We start from the raw sequence: 17,900 nt of genomic DNA on the forward strand, positions 1-17,900 counted from the left end.
TAAGGGTCTGCAGGATGCCTGCTAGATTTGGGAAAATGAAGGTCATGGGTTACTCTTGCACTAACAGGGTGAGGAAGGGTGTGGGGGGGGGGGGAGAAGAGGGGAAGCTTGAGTGCCTAGTGCTGAGAAGTGAGGAAGTGGAGTCAGCAGGAGAGACCACCGTTTAAGAGGTCTGCATGAGAGGAAGAGAAGCGCTTGGAACCTAACTGGAGAGGGCCCTTGGAGAGAAGGGTGGGCACGATAGTTTTGTTTTTAGAACCTAAGCTTGTTTAAAGGCTGAGGGAAAACAGCGAGGAGCCAAGGAGCCCGGAGAGGTGAGGAAGGAGGCTTTAAAGGCTCCACGCCACCAAGACAGCTTCTTAGAGTTTGCCCAACGCTTCCACGCTCCTTATCTCATTTAATCATTTGAGGGGGGAAACAAACGGTGAGACTGAGCCCAGGAATCGGGGAGAGAGCTGTAGATCCATCTCGGTCCAGTGCGCAGTCCACGCCACGTGGTACCAGGAAGTGCGCGGAAACCGTCCAGCTGCACACAACCTACCGGCCAGGAGCAGCGTGTTCCTGGCTCCCGGTGAGGTGACATCGGTGCAGCGGACTTGGGGATGTGTGCTGCCCCCAGATGAGGTGTCAATACGTGTCGCGGACCAAGGGTGGCAGCTCCCCGACTAGTGTTATCATGTGCTATGAACCGGAGCATGAACGCTCCCTGCCCTCGGCAAAGTATGCCCAAGTGCGGTGCACCAGAGGTCGTTGAGTCTCCTCCTTTCTTACGCTCCAGCAGCTGGGAGTTCTGTTAGCGGTAAGGTGAATGACAGCAACAGTGATAGCCGGGCCTCAAGGGCGCGGGCAAGGTAGTCTCACGGCCGACAGATGGCGGGAGCCCGAGGAGGCAGGTGGCTGCGCGCGCTCCTCGCGCGAGTCACCGAAGGGACGTCGCGAAAACCAAACTCGCGATTTGTTCATCCGGCCGGGGCCCTTCTCCGAGATAAATCTTCTGCGGAGGGAAGTATTTAATTTGCATCCAGCGCTGTCGGAAGAAACTCCTTACCGCTGGAGGCGGTATAGTGAGTGCGTGGGAGCTTTCTCTTGGGTACGTCTTCCAGTCCTCAGCCCAAGGCCGGGCGAGCCAAGCAGGTTGTTAAATGCGATTTATAGTTTTTGGTTTGTTTTTGGAGGGGGGGAGTCTGCTGTTAAGGAATGAAAGGTACCTGGATTGCGAGCCAGGATCTGACCTCCTCTCCATCATTCTAGTACAAGCTACCTCTGTGACCTTGACTCTGCGCAAGTTAAGCTAGGCCCTTCACTGCGACTCAGTTTCCCTGTTAATAAAATGGGGATTTGGACTATGATCTGGTCTGCACGGCCAGGATGGCAAATTCCACCTCCTCCCGCAAAAAAAAATGCCGTCCTCCGTTAGGAACACCCCCTCCCCAACAGCCGGCTCCTCTGTAGTGCCCTCCCTCACCCTTTCTTTTCTCCTCCTGCCTGGGGGGACGGGACCAAACGGGAGGAGGTGGGCGGGGCCGGCCCCTCGCCCCGCCCACCCGGGCCCTCCCCTCCCGACTTCCCCTCTGCGCCCCTCCGCCTTCGGAGCTGGATGAGGCAATCACGTGACCTCACATCCGGCTCGGGAGTCCCGAGCTCGCCGCGCGCGCTCCCCCATAGCCCGCCGGCTCTCTCCGCAGCGTGATCCAGGCGCCGCCGCGGAGGGGAGGGGGGGTTCGCTACGTCGCTGGCGGCGGGAGGCCGTTTCGGAGTGCAGAACGCCCCCCTCCCCTGCCTACCTCCCCCTGCTGCCCGCCCTTGTTCTCGCCCTGCTCCGGCTACACGCCGCCGCCGCGGGTGCCGAGGAGGAGAGCGCGGACGCCCCTGCGCCCGGCTCGGCCCGGGCCCCGCCGCGGCGCCTCCCTCCCCTCATCCCGAGCCGCAGCGTGCGGCGGCGGCGGCGCCTCGAGCTCGAGCGACCCGCGGCCGCCAGCGCCGGCCGAGGGCGATGGGGCTGGGCTGAGGCGAGGCGGCGGCGGCGGCGGAGGCGACAGCGGTGGGCCCCGGCCCTGCGCGGCCCCTCGGCTGCTCCGGCCGGGAGGCCGCCGAGGAGACGGCGCGGCGGTGCCGGGTGAGTGGCCCCAGCTTCCCCGAGGCGTCGGAGGGCTGGGTGAGCAGGGCGTGGAGCCGGTGGGCGGAGGGCTGGGTGAGCCGGTGGGAGGTTGGAGGAGGTGAATGGTATTGTCGGGGGTGGCGGGTACCAGGTGAGCTCGTGTTCGGCCTCCTCGAGCCGGAATTGGGCATCACTTCTCGGGGAAGGTGTGTGTGGGGTGGGGAGAGGAGCCTTAAGACTGCGGAATGTCTGTCTGGGACAGGTGAGGCGCGGAGGAGGACACCACGTTGTGGGTGTGAAGGCCTGGTTGGGACACGCCGCTTGGGGCGAAGGCGAGTGTGTTGGGTTTGGGAGTGAGATGGTGGTCCAGCCCTTTCAGAAAGTCCAGGAGATGGTGAGATCGAAGGTAGGGGTATTGGCAGGGCGCTTGATGGGTTTGTGCGGGTGCTGACTGAGAAATCTTCATTTCGTCCTTAGCCACGGAGTAGTGGAGCTCCTGGCCAGTCACCGCATTAAGCTAAGTGAGGCCCAGAGAGGAAAAGTGACTTATGAATTGCTTAAGGCCTCTCACTTTGACTCTAGAAAAACCCAGGGCCCTTTCTCCAGTACCTCCATGGACGCTCTCTTTAGAGCCTTTCCTTCTCCCCACATCATTCGCAAAGTTAGGTTCTGGTGGATATGTGACCTCTTTTTTTTGCGGGGGGTGGGGGGAGGGGGAGCGGAGGGAATCTGACTGGGGATTGACAGTAGTAATTCAGAGCTTCCCAATTTGGAAAGCTTTTGTGACAGGTGTTTATCATTTCCTCTTCCCACAGATCTGACAGAAACATCCTTGGATCTTGGTGTCTGGACATAGGAGGTATGAATCACTCAGATAATTAACTACTTTTTCATCAGTGTTTTAGAGCTATATTTAGTGGTTACATTAGTGCAAAATGAATGGGTATGGACTTGTAAACCTAGAAACAGAAATCTGTGTTTCCTACACGATTCCAAATGAAATGAGTAGAACGTTTATGTATGTAATGACTATTTTAGATCTATGAATCAGGAAGTTAGAATTTTTTGAAAATCTAAGAAATGCAGGGACGTTTAAGATTATTGCAAAATGAACACTTTTCTAAAGACTTCGTTGCTAAAGTGAAGGTGTTCTGATTTGATTGTCTTTTGAAGGGCGATTACTTAGTTAAAAATGCTCTACCTTTGCTTAGAATTCAACCTTTTAGTACCAAAGCACATTTATTAATTTTGTTTCACTGGAATATATGTGGTATTCTTTTCTTAGGAGGATTGTTGCTTTGCTGAATAGGCTACAGTTGCCAAAATAAATGTATGCGGGCATCCCATTCTGGTTTAGCGACCCTTTTTTTTTTAGAAAATTAATTAATTTATTTATTTTGACTGTGTTGCGTCTTCGTTTCCGTGCAAGGGCTTTCTCTAGTTGCGGCGAGCGGGGGCCACTCCTCATCGCGGTGCGCGGGCCTCTCACTGTCGCGGCCTCTCTTGTTGCGGAGCACAGGCTCCAGACGCGCAGGCTCAGTAGTTGTGGCTCACGGGCCTAGTTGCTCCGCGGTATGTGGGATCTTCCCAAACCAGGGCTCGAACCCGTGTCCCCTGCATTGGCAGGGAGATTCTCAACCCCTGCGCCACCAGGGAAGCCCTTAGCGAACCTTTTTAAAGGCAAGTCAGTTCCTGGAAGTTGCTTGAAATAATAAGCCTATTATTAATAATTGTTATGAAAGTTTACTTTTGGTGCTATCCTTGTTTTTGCATTATCCACCATTAGATCAGATGAGGGTGAGATGGCTAAGTGAGATTTTTGAACATTATTAGAACAGCAAAGCCTGTTTTTGGTCAGGGGATTGGATAGGAAGAATGTTGACATTGGTTGGTTGCGTTACTTCCTAAGTAGTACAATTATAAAAAAATAAAAATATTAAGTAGCAATTTAGTTTGAAAATAAAGTTGACAGGCTTCACTTTGACTCCGTGTTCAAATTATGTAGTAAGAGGGCTGAGTTCTTCGTCCAGGCTGACCAGGAAGCTTTATTTGGGGTAGCTTTGGTTGTTAAAGTTTTAATTTACAACTGATTTGAGATAAATAGCATAAATTCCTATATAGATAGGAAAATAGTTTCATGGTAGTTAAAACAAAACTCTATAACCTGAATATCTAAACAGTATTTTCTGATGAGTTTTCTACTTGGTTCTGCTTATTAGTCATTAGAGCTAAAATCCTTCTGTTGGTTTAGTTAGCCCTAAATAGTTATTTCATTTAGGTAACATCAGTTTCCCATCTGTTACATTTCGAGTATGGATTCTTATGTGGATAATAATGTGTGTTTGCAGCTACAGAATATTGTAGTAGAAGAAGCATGAACTTGGGAATCAGACCTGAGTTTGATCTGACTTTCTTAACTAGTTATTGACTTTGACCAATGCTGATAGTTATTGAGTAAGCTTACTGTATGCTATGCTTTGAATTAAACATGATGTGAATTGTCTCATTTAAACCCCATTTTACAGATGGGGAAACTGAGGTTCAGAGATGTTAAGTTGCTCAAAGTCACATGCAGCTAATCCGGTAAACCTAGAAATAGAAACCTCTATGTCACATACAGTAACAGAGAGCTAGGATTCTGGCTATGTTGAAAGTCCCTTATACTGTTGCTTAACTTCCCTGTTCTGCTTTTTCTTTCTTCTTTTTTTTTTTTTTTAATTAACAAAGGAGAATACTAGTACTTACATCAGAGAGTTTTGAGGATTAGCTGAGAGCATATGTAAAGAAAGGAGCACTCTTCCTGGCACATAGTAAATATTCCTTTCCCCCTTCCATTCCATATACTGAATCAGGGCTGTGCTTGTTTAGCATGGTGGTTTTGTAACCACTGTGAATATAAGGTTTTAAATGTGAATATACTTTATTGCTAAAATGGATAGCAGTCCTAGGAAATGGGCAGTGATGAATGATAATGGGGTATGCTGTGGAGTTTTGTCTTTAGTATTTTGTATTTTTTCCCACTGGTCTAGGTGATGGTGGAAATAGGAACTTCATGCTTGTGAATGACAGTGAGGTGGTGGTTGTAGTTTCTAAAATCTTAGAAGACAGAAGTAGAATTTCAAAATGATATTGATTACTTGGTTCATCTAAAGCTAGCTTTTGTTCACTGGTATACTGGGTAACCTAAGCAGGGGGCCTTGTGAACGGACCCTAAGTTGAATAGGAGTTAGCAGCTTATCACTAACTGAAGACAACATTCTTAAAACAACTCACAGTGGTATGCTAAAGGAAGATAATCTGGTGTCTGACATCTACCTGATACATAACCAGAAGGTCTGTTCCAGTGATGGAATGTGTTCTGAATGTGCTCTATAGCTCATCCAGTTAAATCTGGATCTAAGAGTTAGTTGATGGGATTTAGTCTTTGGTTTTAGAACATAGTTTTTCTGTGTGAAATGAAGCCAACTGGCCTGTTGGAGAGAGTAAATCTGTAGTCATCAAAACCATATTCTAATTAACCCACTTAACTAGTCCAGGTAACAAGCAAGAAGCAAGGAAATGATCATTACAGTCTTACTTTAATGTTGTTGATCTTCGTATTTTGAGAGTAGAGAAATGAGAGAGGATCAGGATTGGGCTACATATTTTAAGATTTAGGTTAAAAAGTAAAAGGTTCTAGGCTTATTTAATCTGGAGAAAAGTATGTATCAGTTACAAGGTAGAATGTCCTGAAGTTAATGGTAACTAGTAATTATAAAAATTGAGTTAAAAACATTTGTATTAGTAAGATTAAAAATAGAGGTAATGAGAAATGTTATGAATAAATGGTAACTGGAAGAAACGATCACTGTTATAATGGTGAGTTGAAAATGATTTTTTGGTCCTCAGTAAGAAGGGAGAAAAGTGGAATGAAGGAAAGGGAGAGCTGTCCAAATAATCAAATATCTGAGACAGAGGAAAGTTGAGGATGAGGATTGCTGAAGAGCTTCCATAGACCACCTCTCCAGAGAGCTATCCCAACACCAGACCTCGTAATATCTTCAACCCACAGGCTTGTATTGGGGCCTTTGCTAGGTCTGAGATGGTAAAATATTAACTCAAATAGCAAACTTTGAGACTGTCCAAGTTAAAAAAGGACTTATGTACCTTATGTATGTGTCTCCCCAAGGGAAGGGTCCACATAGATTTATGAAAATGGAGCTTCCCAGAGGCACGTATCTTTGAAGTTACAGGTGAAAATGCATCTTTTACCTTATCTATCACCAAAGGCCACTAACGCTAGTATGAGCTGAGAATGCAGGAAGAAAGTAGTACCCTGTGTTTGAAGTCTGTTTTTTTGTATGTAAGATGGGATGAATGAAGTGAGTTGTAATTAACCTCTTTTTTTTTTTGTAATTAATCTCTTAATCAAAATTTCTCTCTTGTTGACTCTTTCACTTACTCGCTGTGGATCTTGCTTTTAAATAACCCGTTGAGGGAATTCCCTGGAGGTCCAATGGTTAGGACTCTGAGCTTCCACTGCCTGGGGCCCGGGTTCGATCCCTGGTCTGGGAACTAAGATCCCACAAGCAGCACAGCGTGGCCAAAATAAAAAAAAATATATCCAGTGACACTCAGATACTAGTTAGATTAGAAGCATAATTTCCAGGAAAAGTGAGTTAACTGTAAAGTAGAATTTCTTGATTACATGATGTGGAACACGCTGATATCTATATAATCTTTCTCAGAAATTATTAATAAAAGTTATTTATATCTGTTGTTGGGTGATGAGGTGAAAGACAGGTCTGCCTCAGTGATAGCAAGCTAGATTAATTGACTCCTGTTTTTTTTGTTGTTTTTTTATTTTTTTCACAAAGGAATTTATGAGTTGGACATTGAAATAAGGAGGTATGAGATTGGAAAATAATAATGCTGAGTGGTTGTAGGTTATTTAGACTAGCCCCTTTTTTAAAATTTTTATTTAAACATCTTTATTGGAGTATAATTGCTTTACAATGGTGTGTTAGTTTCTGCTTTATAACAAAGTGAATCAGTTATACATACACATATGTTCCCATATTTCTCCCCTCTTGCATCTCCCTCCCTCCCACCCTCCCTGTCCCACCCCTCTAGGTGGTCACAAAGCACCGAGCTGATCTCCCTGTGCTATGGGGCTGCCTCCCACTAGCTATCTATTTTACATTTGGTAGTGTATATATGTCTATGCCACTCTCTCACCCTGTCACATCTTACCCCTCCCCCTCCCCATATCCTCAAGTCCATTCTCTAGTAGGTCTGTGTCTTTATTCCCGTCTTGCCACTAGGTTCTTCATGACCTTTATTTTCCCTTAGATTCCATATATATGTGTTAGCATACTGTATTTGTTTTTCTCTTTCTGACTTACTTCACTTTGTATGACAGACTCTAACTCCATCCACCTCACTACAAATACCTCCATTTCATTTCTTTTTATGGCTGAGTAATATTCCATTGTATATATGTGCCACATCTTCTTTATCCATTCATGCGATGATGGACACTTAGGTTGTTTCCATGTCCTGGCTATTGTAAATAGAGCTGCAGTGAACATTTTGGTACATGACTCTTTTTGAATTATGGTTTTCTCAGGGTATACGCCCAGTAGTGGGATTGCTGGGTCGTATGGTAGTTCTATTTTTAGTTTTTTAAGGAACCTCCATACTGTTCTCCATAGTGGCTGTATCAATTTACATTCCCACCAACAGTGCAGGAGTGTTCCCTTTTCTCCACACCCTCTCCAGCATTTATTGTTTCTAGATTTTTTGATGATGGCCATTCTGACCGGTGTGAGATGATATCTCATTGTAGTTTTGATTTGCATTTCTCTAATGATTAATGATGTTGAGCATTCTTTCATGTGTCTGTTGGCAATATGTGTATCTTCTTTGGAGAAATGTCTATTTAGGTCTTCTGCCCATTTTTGGATTGGGTTGTTTGTTTTTTTGTTATTGAGCTGCGTGAGCTGCTTGTAAATCTTGGAGATTAATCCTTTGTCAGCTGCTTCATTTGCAAATATTTTCTCCCATTCTGAGGGTTGTCTTTTGGTCTTGTTTATGGTTTCCTTTGCTGTACAAAAGCTTTTAAGTTTCATTAGGTCCCATTTGTTTATTTGTGTTTTTATTTCCATTTCTCTAGGAGCTGGGTCAAAAAGGATCTTGCTGTGATTTATGTCATAGAGTGTTCTGCCTATGTTTTCCTCTAAGAGTTTGATAGTGTCTGGCCTTACACTTAGGTCTTTAATCCATTTTGAGTTTATTTTTGTGTATGGTGTCAGGGAGTGTTCTAATTTCATACTTTTACATGTACCTGTCCAATTTTCCCAGCACCACTTATTGAAGAGGCTGTCTTTTCTCCACTGTATATGCTTGCGTCCTTTATCAAAGATAAGGTGACCGTATGTGCGTGGGTTTATCTCTGGGCTTTCTATCCTGTTCCATTGATCTGTATTTCTGTTTTTGTGCCAGTACCAAACTGTCTTGCTTACTGTAGCTTTGTAATATAGTCTGAAGTCAGGGAGCCTGATTCCTCCAGCTCCATTTTTCGTTCTCAAGATTGCTTTGGCTATTCGGGATCTTTTGTGTTTCCATACAAATTGTGAAATTTTTTGTTCTAGTTCTGTGAAAAATGCCAGTGGTAGTTTGATAGGGATTGCATTGAATCTGTAGATTGCTTTGAGTAGTAGAGTCATTTTCACAATGTTGATTCTTCCAATCCAAGAACATGGTATATCTCTCCATCTATTTGTATCATCTTTAATTTCTTTCATCAGTGTCTTATAATTTTCTGCATACAGGTCTTTTGTCTCCTTAGGTAGGTTTATTCCTAGATATTTTATTCTTTTTGTTGCAATGGTAAACGGGAGTGTTTTCTTAATTTCACTTTCAGATTTTTCGTCATTAGTGTATAGAAATGCAAGAGATTTCTGTGCATTAATTTTGTATCCTGCTACTTTACCAAATTCATTGATTAGCTCTAGTAGTTTTCTGGTAGCATCTTTTGGATTCTCTATGTATAGTATCATGTCATCTGCAAACAGTGACAGCTTTACTTCTTCTTTTCTGATTTGGATTCCTTTTATTTCTTTTTCTTCTCTGATTGCTGTGGCTAACACTTCCAAAACTATGTTGAATAATAGTGGTGAGAGTGGGCAACCTTGTCTTGTTCCTGATCTTAGTGGAAATGGTTTCAGTTTTTCACCATTGAGGACAATGTTGGCTGTGGGTTTGTCATATATGGCCTTTATTATGTTGAGGAAAGTTCCCTCTATGCCTACTTTCTGCAGGGCTTTTATCATAAATGGGTGTTGAATTTTGTCGAAAGCTTTCTCTGCATCTATTGAGATGATCATATGGTTTTTCTCCTTCAATTTGTTAATATGATGTATCACGTTGATTGATTTGCGTATATTGAAGAATCCTTGCATTCCTGGAGCCCCTTCTTTTTATAGAAAAGGAAACTGATGTCTGGAGAGGTAAGTGACAGCATGTTGGTAAAGGAGAAGCTTTCTATTAATTGGGTGTTCTTTTCACCCTTGTCTTTAGTTTGTACTCTGAAGTAATAGCACATCTCAAAACTCAATGTATGTTTTGTGGGTTTTTTTTTTTTTCTTATTGAGAACCAACTTTAAAGGATTGATTTTGATCACTTGACAGACTTCTATTACATTTTTAGTTTATTTTAAAATAAGTCATGGAACAGCTCTCACGTATGTGTCTAGCATGGCTTCTTTACAGCATCCCTATTGCTTTATTTTTCCCATTTGTAAAGTAGGATGAAAAATATGTTAGTAACTTACTTTGATATATAAAAGACAAGTATTTTGGTTCCTAATTCTTTCTGATCTAAACAGCTGAGTAAAATGAAATCCCCTTTTATGTAGGGGCTTTGGGCCTGCATTCTCATTTAAGGTAAAAATCCTGTGTAGTCAAAATTACCCATGAAAAAGTCATTTAGGAAGGCACCAGTTTGAAAACCGGTTAACTGACATATGTTTTTTCAATTCTCACAGCTAGTTTTTTCTTCAGCTATTAATATAGGTTACTTTTTTCTGGAATCATAATTGGTTATGTGCTTTGGATTGACCAAGGAACACCAGATTTAGTCTCCGTTGCATGCTTACTCTGGGACAAGGATGTGAGGGCAAGCGTCCTGCCGCCATTATTTAGCGTATTTTTCTCTCTTGTTTTTCTTTTTTCTTGCAGCACAGATAGTTGAATTGTAATTAAATCCATATGTGATGTGATTCCACAGTGTGAATAATGGAGAAAGAAATTAGGTGTTTAGGAAAATCTGCTATTTCCCTAGGGTTATACTGGGTGTTTTATACCACACAGAAAACCTAGCATAATTAAAGGTCTACGTAATAAAGTTGGGATTATTGGGGCACTGTTGGTACTTTTTATAATCCTAGGTGGATATTCAGCTACTATCAGTGTTTTATGTTTTTGTTTGTTTTTTTTTTTTTGTTTTGGCTGTGTTGTATCTTTGTTGCTGCTCCCGGCTTTCTCTAGTTGCGGCGAGTGGGGGCTACTCTTTGTTGCGGTGCGCGGGCTTCTCATTGCGGTGGCTTCTCTTGTTGCGGAGCACGGGCTCTAGGCACAGGGGCTTCAGTAGTTGTGGCACGTGGGCTTAGTAGTTGTGGCTCGGGGGCTCTAGAGCGCAGGCTCAGTAGTTGTGGCACACGGGCTTAGTTGCTTCCTGACATGTGGGATCTTCCTGGACCAGGGCTCGAACCTGTGTCCCCTGCATTGACAGGCGGATTCTTAACCACTGTGCCACCAGGGAAGCCCTATCAATGTTTTTAAGAGTTAATGTCTCCTTACTGCTAGCAAGATTTGCCTTATTTAAAAACAACTATGTAAGTTGTTAATGTTTTCCATGAAATTTAAAGTATTTGAACTTAAATATCACTCTGGGGATAGCACAGTAAGAAAACACTAGTCGTTAAAGAAATGTTATGGTGACTAAAGATTTAACAGTCATATGCCCTGGGAGAGGGCATGTGTATTGGTTAAAATGTGGCCTCAGAGCCATATACAAGTGATTTTGAATTCCAGCCTCATCACTTACTAGCTCTGTAGTCCCTTAACCCTATTTAGTTTCTTCATTTGCTGAATGGAGATAATAAAACATAGAGAATTGTGAGGATAAGAGGCTCAGTAATTGGTAAATTACTATTATTTGTTAGTTTAATAACATTTAACATATTCAAAACAAGTCACACTCCTGTGTGTATCTGTGTGTCATGAGAGAGTGTGTGTGTGGGTTGATTGAGGATTGCTTTTTCTCAACTGGAGTAGCAGGCAATAATGACATACTGTTTAATTCAGGCTTTTATAGCAAAAATACCATGATTTTGCATCTTTGGTAGCGACATCCTATAGAGCTCAAGATGTTAATTTCATGGGTCTCTAATGTACATTTGACATATATTTTTATCTTGATGTCTCTGGGTGTGTTTGCAGTCTCTTTTCCCCCCATCCTCTGTGTGAATGTTACCTGTTGTCTCTCTCCCTGGCTGCATCATAAAATTTAAAAATATGTTTAATTATGTTTATTTAATAGGATTTTATGTTCCCTTATTTTCATTTAGAAACTCTGGTTAGTGAAATGTGTCTACATCTTTTCTTTAAAAAGAAGTCTTGAAATTTTGTTTTACTTCTCTGGCCTTTGGATTGATTTCTTTAAATGTAGTCACTGGTTCTTCGTAGACCAAATATTTTTTCCTTATTGTTTTCCCAAGCACCTGAGATGGAGTTCTTACTTACATGCTAATTATCATAATATAATTCAGTTTACTAAGTGAAATGTAAAGTACTGCAGGCAAGTAGCCTGAGTAGCACTTAATTGCCTGAAAGACTAGTCTAGCAAATTGTTAGTTAAAATAGATTTTTATTCCATGGGTCCTATATAAAAATATACTTTTTATAGTTATCACCACTGTCTTAGAGTTAGTTGGTGAATAATTTTGAGCTAATCCAGTTGTTTTCTGTTCAGTTTTTGGTGAGAAGAGTAGAAAAACTGCTTAATTTTGTCAGGTTCAAAAGCATCTTAGTGTGTGTTTTCCCAAAATCCTTTGTAATCTCTGGTGCAGCCCATACCTTTCCCCATGTTACTTTAAAAGTTGTGGCAATTACCAATTGTTGTAGTGCATAAGAGTTGTGAGTTTTATAGGCAGTAAGGAATGAGGCTGGGTTAGGGCCTCTTAGTTGAGCCCTAAGATTGTGTTGGCACATCTAACTATTGGATACTTTTTTAGTTCCTGTCTGTGCCAAGCACAGGGCTAGATGCTGGGTATATGTTGATGAGTGAGTTCTGCCTTCTTGGAGGTAAACAGTCTAGCAAGGGAACACAGAACTGCTGCTTTGCACACCATTCACATTGTATTCTTTGGGAATGTGGCCCCTTCGCATGGCCTTGGGTCTCTTTCAGTTGAGAAAAGTTCAGAATCTCCATCACATACAAGTTAATCCATATCTTTATCAAACAAGGTCTTTCATCATAATTTGATTCTGTTCCATCTTTTTTAGCTCCATTTCCAGCCATTCCCCAGAGGCCATCCTGTGCTCCAGCTAGTTCAAGTAACTTGTATTCCTGACATTTTCTGGGATTTCTCACCTTAGCACTTCTGCATATGGTAATTCCTCTACTTGGATTCCATCTCTCTCTTATTTCCCCTCTTTTTACTGCTTGTTTGCTTGAGGAACTTCACGCCTGTCAGGTCTTAGATCAAGGGAGAGTTCTCCTCTGAAGACTTTTCTGTCCCTTGCCTGCCTCCTCCTCCCTCCCCGTGCCTCTCCCTGCTCCCAGTGCTCGCATGATACTTACTTTACTGCAGTGTGCATCCGCTTTGATATGTTTGCTTACCTGTCTAGCCTAGGTTTGGCTTCTTGAGGTTAGAAATTTAATCTTTGTAATCTCCAACATTCAGCACGTACTTGGCACGTGTAGACAATGATATTCTAACAAATGATTTTTTATGAAATAGGAAGTAGTGATAAACCATACTGATTCTTTCTAGAATGCTAATTTGATATTTACAGATTTATTTTGAAATATTAAGGGTACTTGGGCAACATGTTGGTTTTCTCAATTAATTTGCCTTTTCCTAAATCAAACAATGGTCTAGGGTTGGATTTTAAGATATTACTTGGTTAGGATAGAGGCACTGTTTTAAGTTCATCGGTGACCATGTTGGTGAGACTTTCTGTCCATAATAATGAAAAATTGACCATCGCTGGTCTCTAAAACAAATAAAACTTTTCAATCCAAAAAGAATGGGTGATCTGTAGGATTGCCATAGCACCAGCTCCATCTGTCTCTGCCAGTAGTGCCCACTGCTGCTCCTGGGCAGCAGGGAGACCCAGTCAGGAGGACTCCCAGACTTTTATGGGCCAACCTCTCTGAGTGGTAGAACTGTAATGCCCACTCCCTGTATCTCCTTCATGCTTAAAGAAAAAATATTTTGGGGACTTCCCTGGCTGTCCGGCTGTCCAGTGGTTAGGACTCCACGCTTCCACTGCAGGGGGGCACGGGTTCAACCCCTGGTCAGGGAACTAAGATCCTGCATGCCTCATGGTGCAGCCCAAAAAAAATTGTTGCCTAGAGATTCATCTTAGATTTGCCAGCTTTGAGAAGCTGTAACCCATTTATGTATTAACTTCTAAACAGAATAACTCTTGCTGAACTGGACGAGGAAGTAGTTGATACTGATGAGCATAGTCTTGTGGCGGCGGTTGTATAGGGTTAGGTGAGGTCACTAAGGACCTGGGGAGAGAGTATTGGGAGAGTCAGGAAAGGGAAAGGGGCATAGGGATGAGATGTGGGAGCAGGGCAAAAACAAAATTTACTTTGTTGTGAAATTTTGCCCAGAAAAAGGAAAGATTTTACCCCTTCTTCACACTCACCTCCTGTCTTGCCCTGTCTGACTCAGTCAGCTATGTTGCTGGGTGCTGGCCTGCTTCCCAGCTTTAAGTCTGTTTTTAGTCTGTAAGCCCAATATTGTGAGACAAGTGCTGACTGCTCTGACACGTGTAGAGGAGGGACAGAGGTGGGACAAGTCTGCTGCGGGGTGGAAGGGACAATCAAAGGTTAGTAGAGAAGATAATTGACCAGGGGCTGGAAGGACCAGCAGGAGCTTCAGCCAGCCTAAGCTAGGGAACGGCATTCTTAGCAGAAGGAACGATGTATATAAAAGAATGGAATCAGGAATCAGTAGGGGTCTTTGAGGAACTGCAAGTTGTGTTCTGTATAGATGGGATGTAAGGTTTGTAGGAGGTGAATAATAACCATTAATGAATGGAAGATGGTGTTGACAACTAGGCAGGGCCAGGTTCTGAAGGATTTTATGTGTCTCCCAATTAGTTGTGACTTTGTCCTTGGAGCCCAGTTGGGTCTCTCTTTTGCCCCAGTTTCCCATGGTAGGCAAACACATAATAGTATTGTGTGTTGGAAGACTTTCCAAAGTCTTGCTGGTAAGAGGGCTACTTAACTTTGTTTAATGCAGTACTTTTCTTCAATTTATATGAGCAGGCAATGCCTTTAAAATTTTTTTATTTTGGAGGGACTTTTACCAGTTGGGAAATGCTGCTGCAGACAATAGGAAGCTCTTGAAATTTTAAGCAGAGAGAAATGATCACATCAGGTTCGTATATTGATTAGAATGAGGGAGACTGGAGAGGGGATCAGGACCCAAGGTGAGGCATGCCAGTGCAGATAGGGTGGGGTGAGGTGGGTTTGAGAAAGGTGGGAATGGTAAGACTTAGTGCCCAGATGGATGTAGAAGGTGTGGGATAGGAAGGAGTCTAGGATGACTTCCAAATTCCTGGCATGGCTTTTTAGGCAAGTCCTATTCGTTAAAGGAGTAGAGGGAATTGGTAGTGGCAGCAGCAGGTGGGAGGGCAGGTTTTTGGAAGAAAGATGAAACAAGCCATTTGAATTTAGCTGTCTGCAAACATGGACCGTAGATGTTTGAATCCGTGGGTCTAGAGCTCCTGAGAGAGCAGTGCTGACAATACTGATTGGTGGTTGCCACTGTAGATGGGCCAGTGGTGCCACCCTTTGCCCATGATATTGTTACAGAGAGAGAAGCATAGAGGAATTAATAGTTAAGAAGTAGGCAGAGGAAGTAGAGGCTTGGGGAATATTAATAATTAAGAAGTGGACAGAGGAAGTAGAGGCTTGGTAACCTGGCTACTTCCCTCAACACCCAGGCTAGTGTAATATGAAGTAGAATTCAGCAGCATTGTGAGAGGTAAAAAGGTCATTTGTGGGCTGTCTTAGGAACCTACGCTGTTTTCCGTATGAAAGCGTGTATTTCAAATACATGCTGCTTTCAAATGAATTTTTGGAAAATGGATGGTGCTGTCTACATTAATTTGTTGGTAAGGCTTTTCGGTATAAAGTCACCCCGTGCTTGACTTTCTAGGGAAAGTGAAAAATGCTAATCTTAGTTAAGTGAAGATTATTTTTTTTCCTGTTTTTAAGACAGTATTGATTGAAAACTGGTAAATAGATAATATTTTGTAAACTAAAAATCCCTTTACAAATGTCAGTCACTATTATTAAGGTTGACATAGTACCCAAATACATTGATTTTTTTTTTTTTTTAATCCTGAATAGTGGATTATAGAATGACCATAGGAAATGAGGAAGTTTAGATTTCTGTGATGGTTGTACCACGAGTAAGGCCGTTATCCTCTTCAAGAGCAATTTAAAGTTCTGTATTATTGCAATATTTGCTGAATGAAGATGTTAAGGCCTTTATACTTCCTTTCTATGCTGAATCAGCATGAGTAGGTTTCAAATTGGGGAAAAAGGAGTAAAGTGGAAAAAAATTCACGTAATTGAAAAAAGCTGATCCAAGTGCCTATCAGTTGTAATTGGAAATTTGCAGGATTGTACTTTTTGTACAGAATAGTTTCCTGGTGATTTTGTGCTTCTTTGAGGTTGAGCCTTTATAATGTTTGGAAAAATGAAATGTGAACCATACTGTAGTATAGATCATGAGTAAAACTAATTTTGTTTTCTTGTAAGCATAATACAATACTCCTGAAGTGATATATGATGAGTTAGTGAAGAAAAATTATTTTGGAGTTTGTTGTTATAAGAAAAATGAACGTATCTGTAGTCTATGTGTGACTCCTTAACATACTGAAGAGTTAGAAGTATAATTCTCCGGAAAGTTCTGTTCTTCCCTCTTTTTTTTTCCTTCTCTACTCGTCCCTATCCCCCCACCCCTTCTGATCCTAGTTCTTCCTTTCCACTCTGCTGCTCTATTTTGATACTTTTCTGTGCAAATGATTACTTTTTGTTTCAATATGCAACTACAGTATAATCTTTTTGAATATTTTTAATAATCAATTTAAACTCAGCATTGTACTGCCAATAATGCACTTTACTCAACTGTAATGACAATACCATAAACAGTTGACACCAACTTTGAGTGTGTGCATGCATTGATCACTGCATCACCACGGTTACCTGTCAACTGAAGCAGTAAGGTTTCTTCTATAAGTTACATCCCAATTTTAACTATGCTAAAATGTGGAAAATACGAGTCTTAGAATTAATGAATCTTTAGATTTCAAAGACCATCTTTTAAATTGCTGATTGAAATGTCAAACAAGTTATTAGGGATTGGATTAATAGCATTACATTTTAGAAGAAATAGTCACTAATTTGCATTAAAATGGAAGAAACATTCATGTATATATTGCTTAACAAAAACCCTTACCTTACCTCTGAAAAGTGTAACTTTTTTAGTTGAAGTATAGTTGATGTACAATATTATATGTTACAGATGTACAATATGGTGATTCAATATAGTGAGTATACTTCATTTATAGTTATTATAAAATATTGGCTATATTCCCCATGTTATACAATATACCCTTGTAACTTACTTTATATGTAATAATTTGTACCTCTTAATCCCTTACCCCTAAAAGTGTAACTTTTAGTTTGGGGACTTAGGCACAAACAAACAATTTGGTTTATTTATGCAGTTGTTATTAGAACTCTTTTTTTAAATTAATTAATTAATTAATTAATTTGGCTGCATTGGGTCTTAGTTGCGGCATGCGGGATCTTCGTTGCGGTGCACAGGCTTTTCGTTGTGGCGCGTGGGCTCCAGAGCACACGGGCTCAGTAGTTGTGGCACACAGGCTCTCTAGTTGTGGCACACGGGCTCTCTAGTTGTGATTCGCGGGCCTAGTTGCCCTGCGGCATGTGGGATCTTAGTTCCCCGACCAGGGTTGACCAGGGATCGAACCCATGTCCCTTGCATTGGAAGGTGGATTCTTAACCACTGGACCCTGTTATTAGAACTCTTGATTTGTCAATTCCTATTGTATGAAATGCCCATGGCACACAATTTCTTTTGTGCGTGTTTTAAAATACTCTCATTTGTTTCAGCTAGGCTTGTTTGTTTGTAAGTACCCACTTTCACCCCTAAAGAAAAAAAAAAGCACAAAACTTTTATAGTCTATTTCATAAGTCTAACAATGCAGGGAGGAATTTGAAGAAACTGTTAGTGGTAACATACATGTATAGGTACATGTGACATGGATTTCTAATTGGGATTGTTGGATCAAAGTATGTAGGAGGTTTAAATTTTTGTATACTGTCAGTTGGTTTTCCAAAAAGCTAGTACAGATGCAGTGTATAAAGGTGCTCTTTTTGTGTGTGTGTGCCAATTTAATAGGCAAATAATGTTTTATCACGTAGTTTCATACTTTACCTCATCTTGTTTTCTAATAGGATCATGTGCTTTTTAATTGTTAC

At 41.9% G+C, this 17,900-nt stretch overlaps 1 protein-coding gene across 4 annotated transcripts in view; it reads left to right on the forward strand.

Moving 5' to 3' along the window:
• The first annotated feature begins 2,068 nt into the window (after nt 1-2,068).
• Nucleotides 2,069-17,900, forward strand: part of ATP13A3 (ATPase 13A3) — a 79,139-nt gene continuing 63,307 nt past the window's right edge. For 2 of the 4 annotated variants that reach the window (XM_061194333.1, XM_061194337.1), the window contains exon 1: nt 12,670-12,753. In XM_061194333.1, the coding sequence (XP_061050316.1) occupies nt 12,751-12,753 (3 nt within the window). In that variant the 5' untranslated portion in view covers nt 12,670-12,750. Of the gene's footprint in view, nt 2,117-2,913; nt 2,958-12,669; nt 12,754-17,900 lie in introns of those variants that run through there. The other 2 variants (XM_061194334.1, XM_061194335.1) reach the window with 2 other exon arrangements.

This window comes from Eubalaena glacialis, chromosome 6 (assembly GCF_028564815.1).
Source record: "Eubalaena glacialis isolate mEubGla1 chromosome 6, mEubGla1.1.hap2.+ XY, whole genome shotgun sequence".
In the NCBI taxonomy this organism is placed as follows: Eukaryota; Metazoa; Chordata; class Mammalia; order Artiodactyla; family Balaenidae; genus Eubalaena; species Eubalaena glacialis.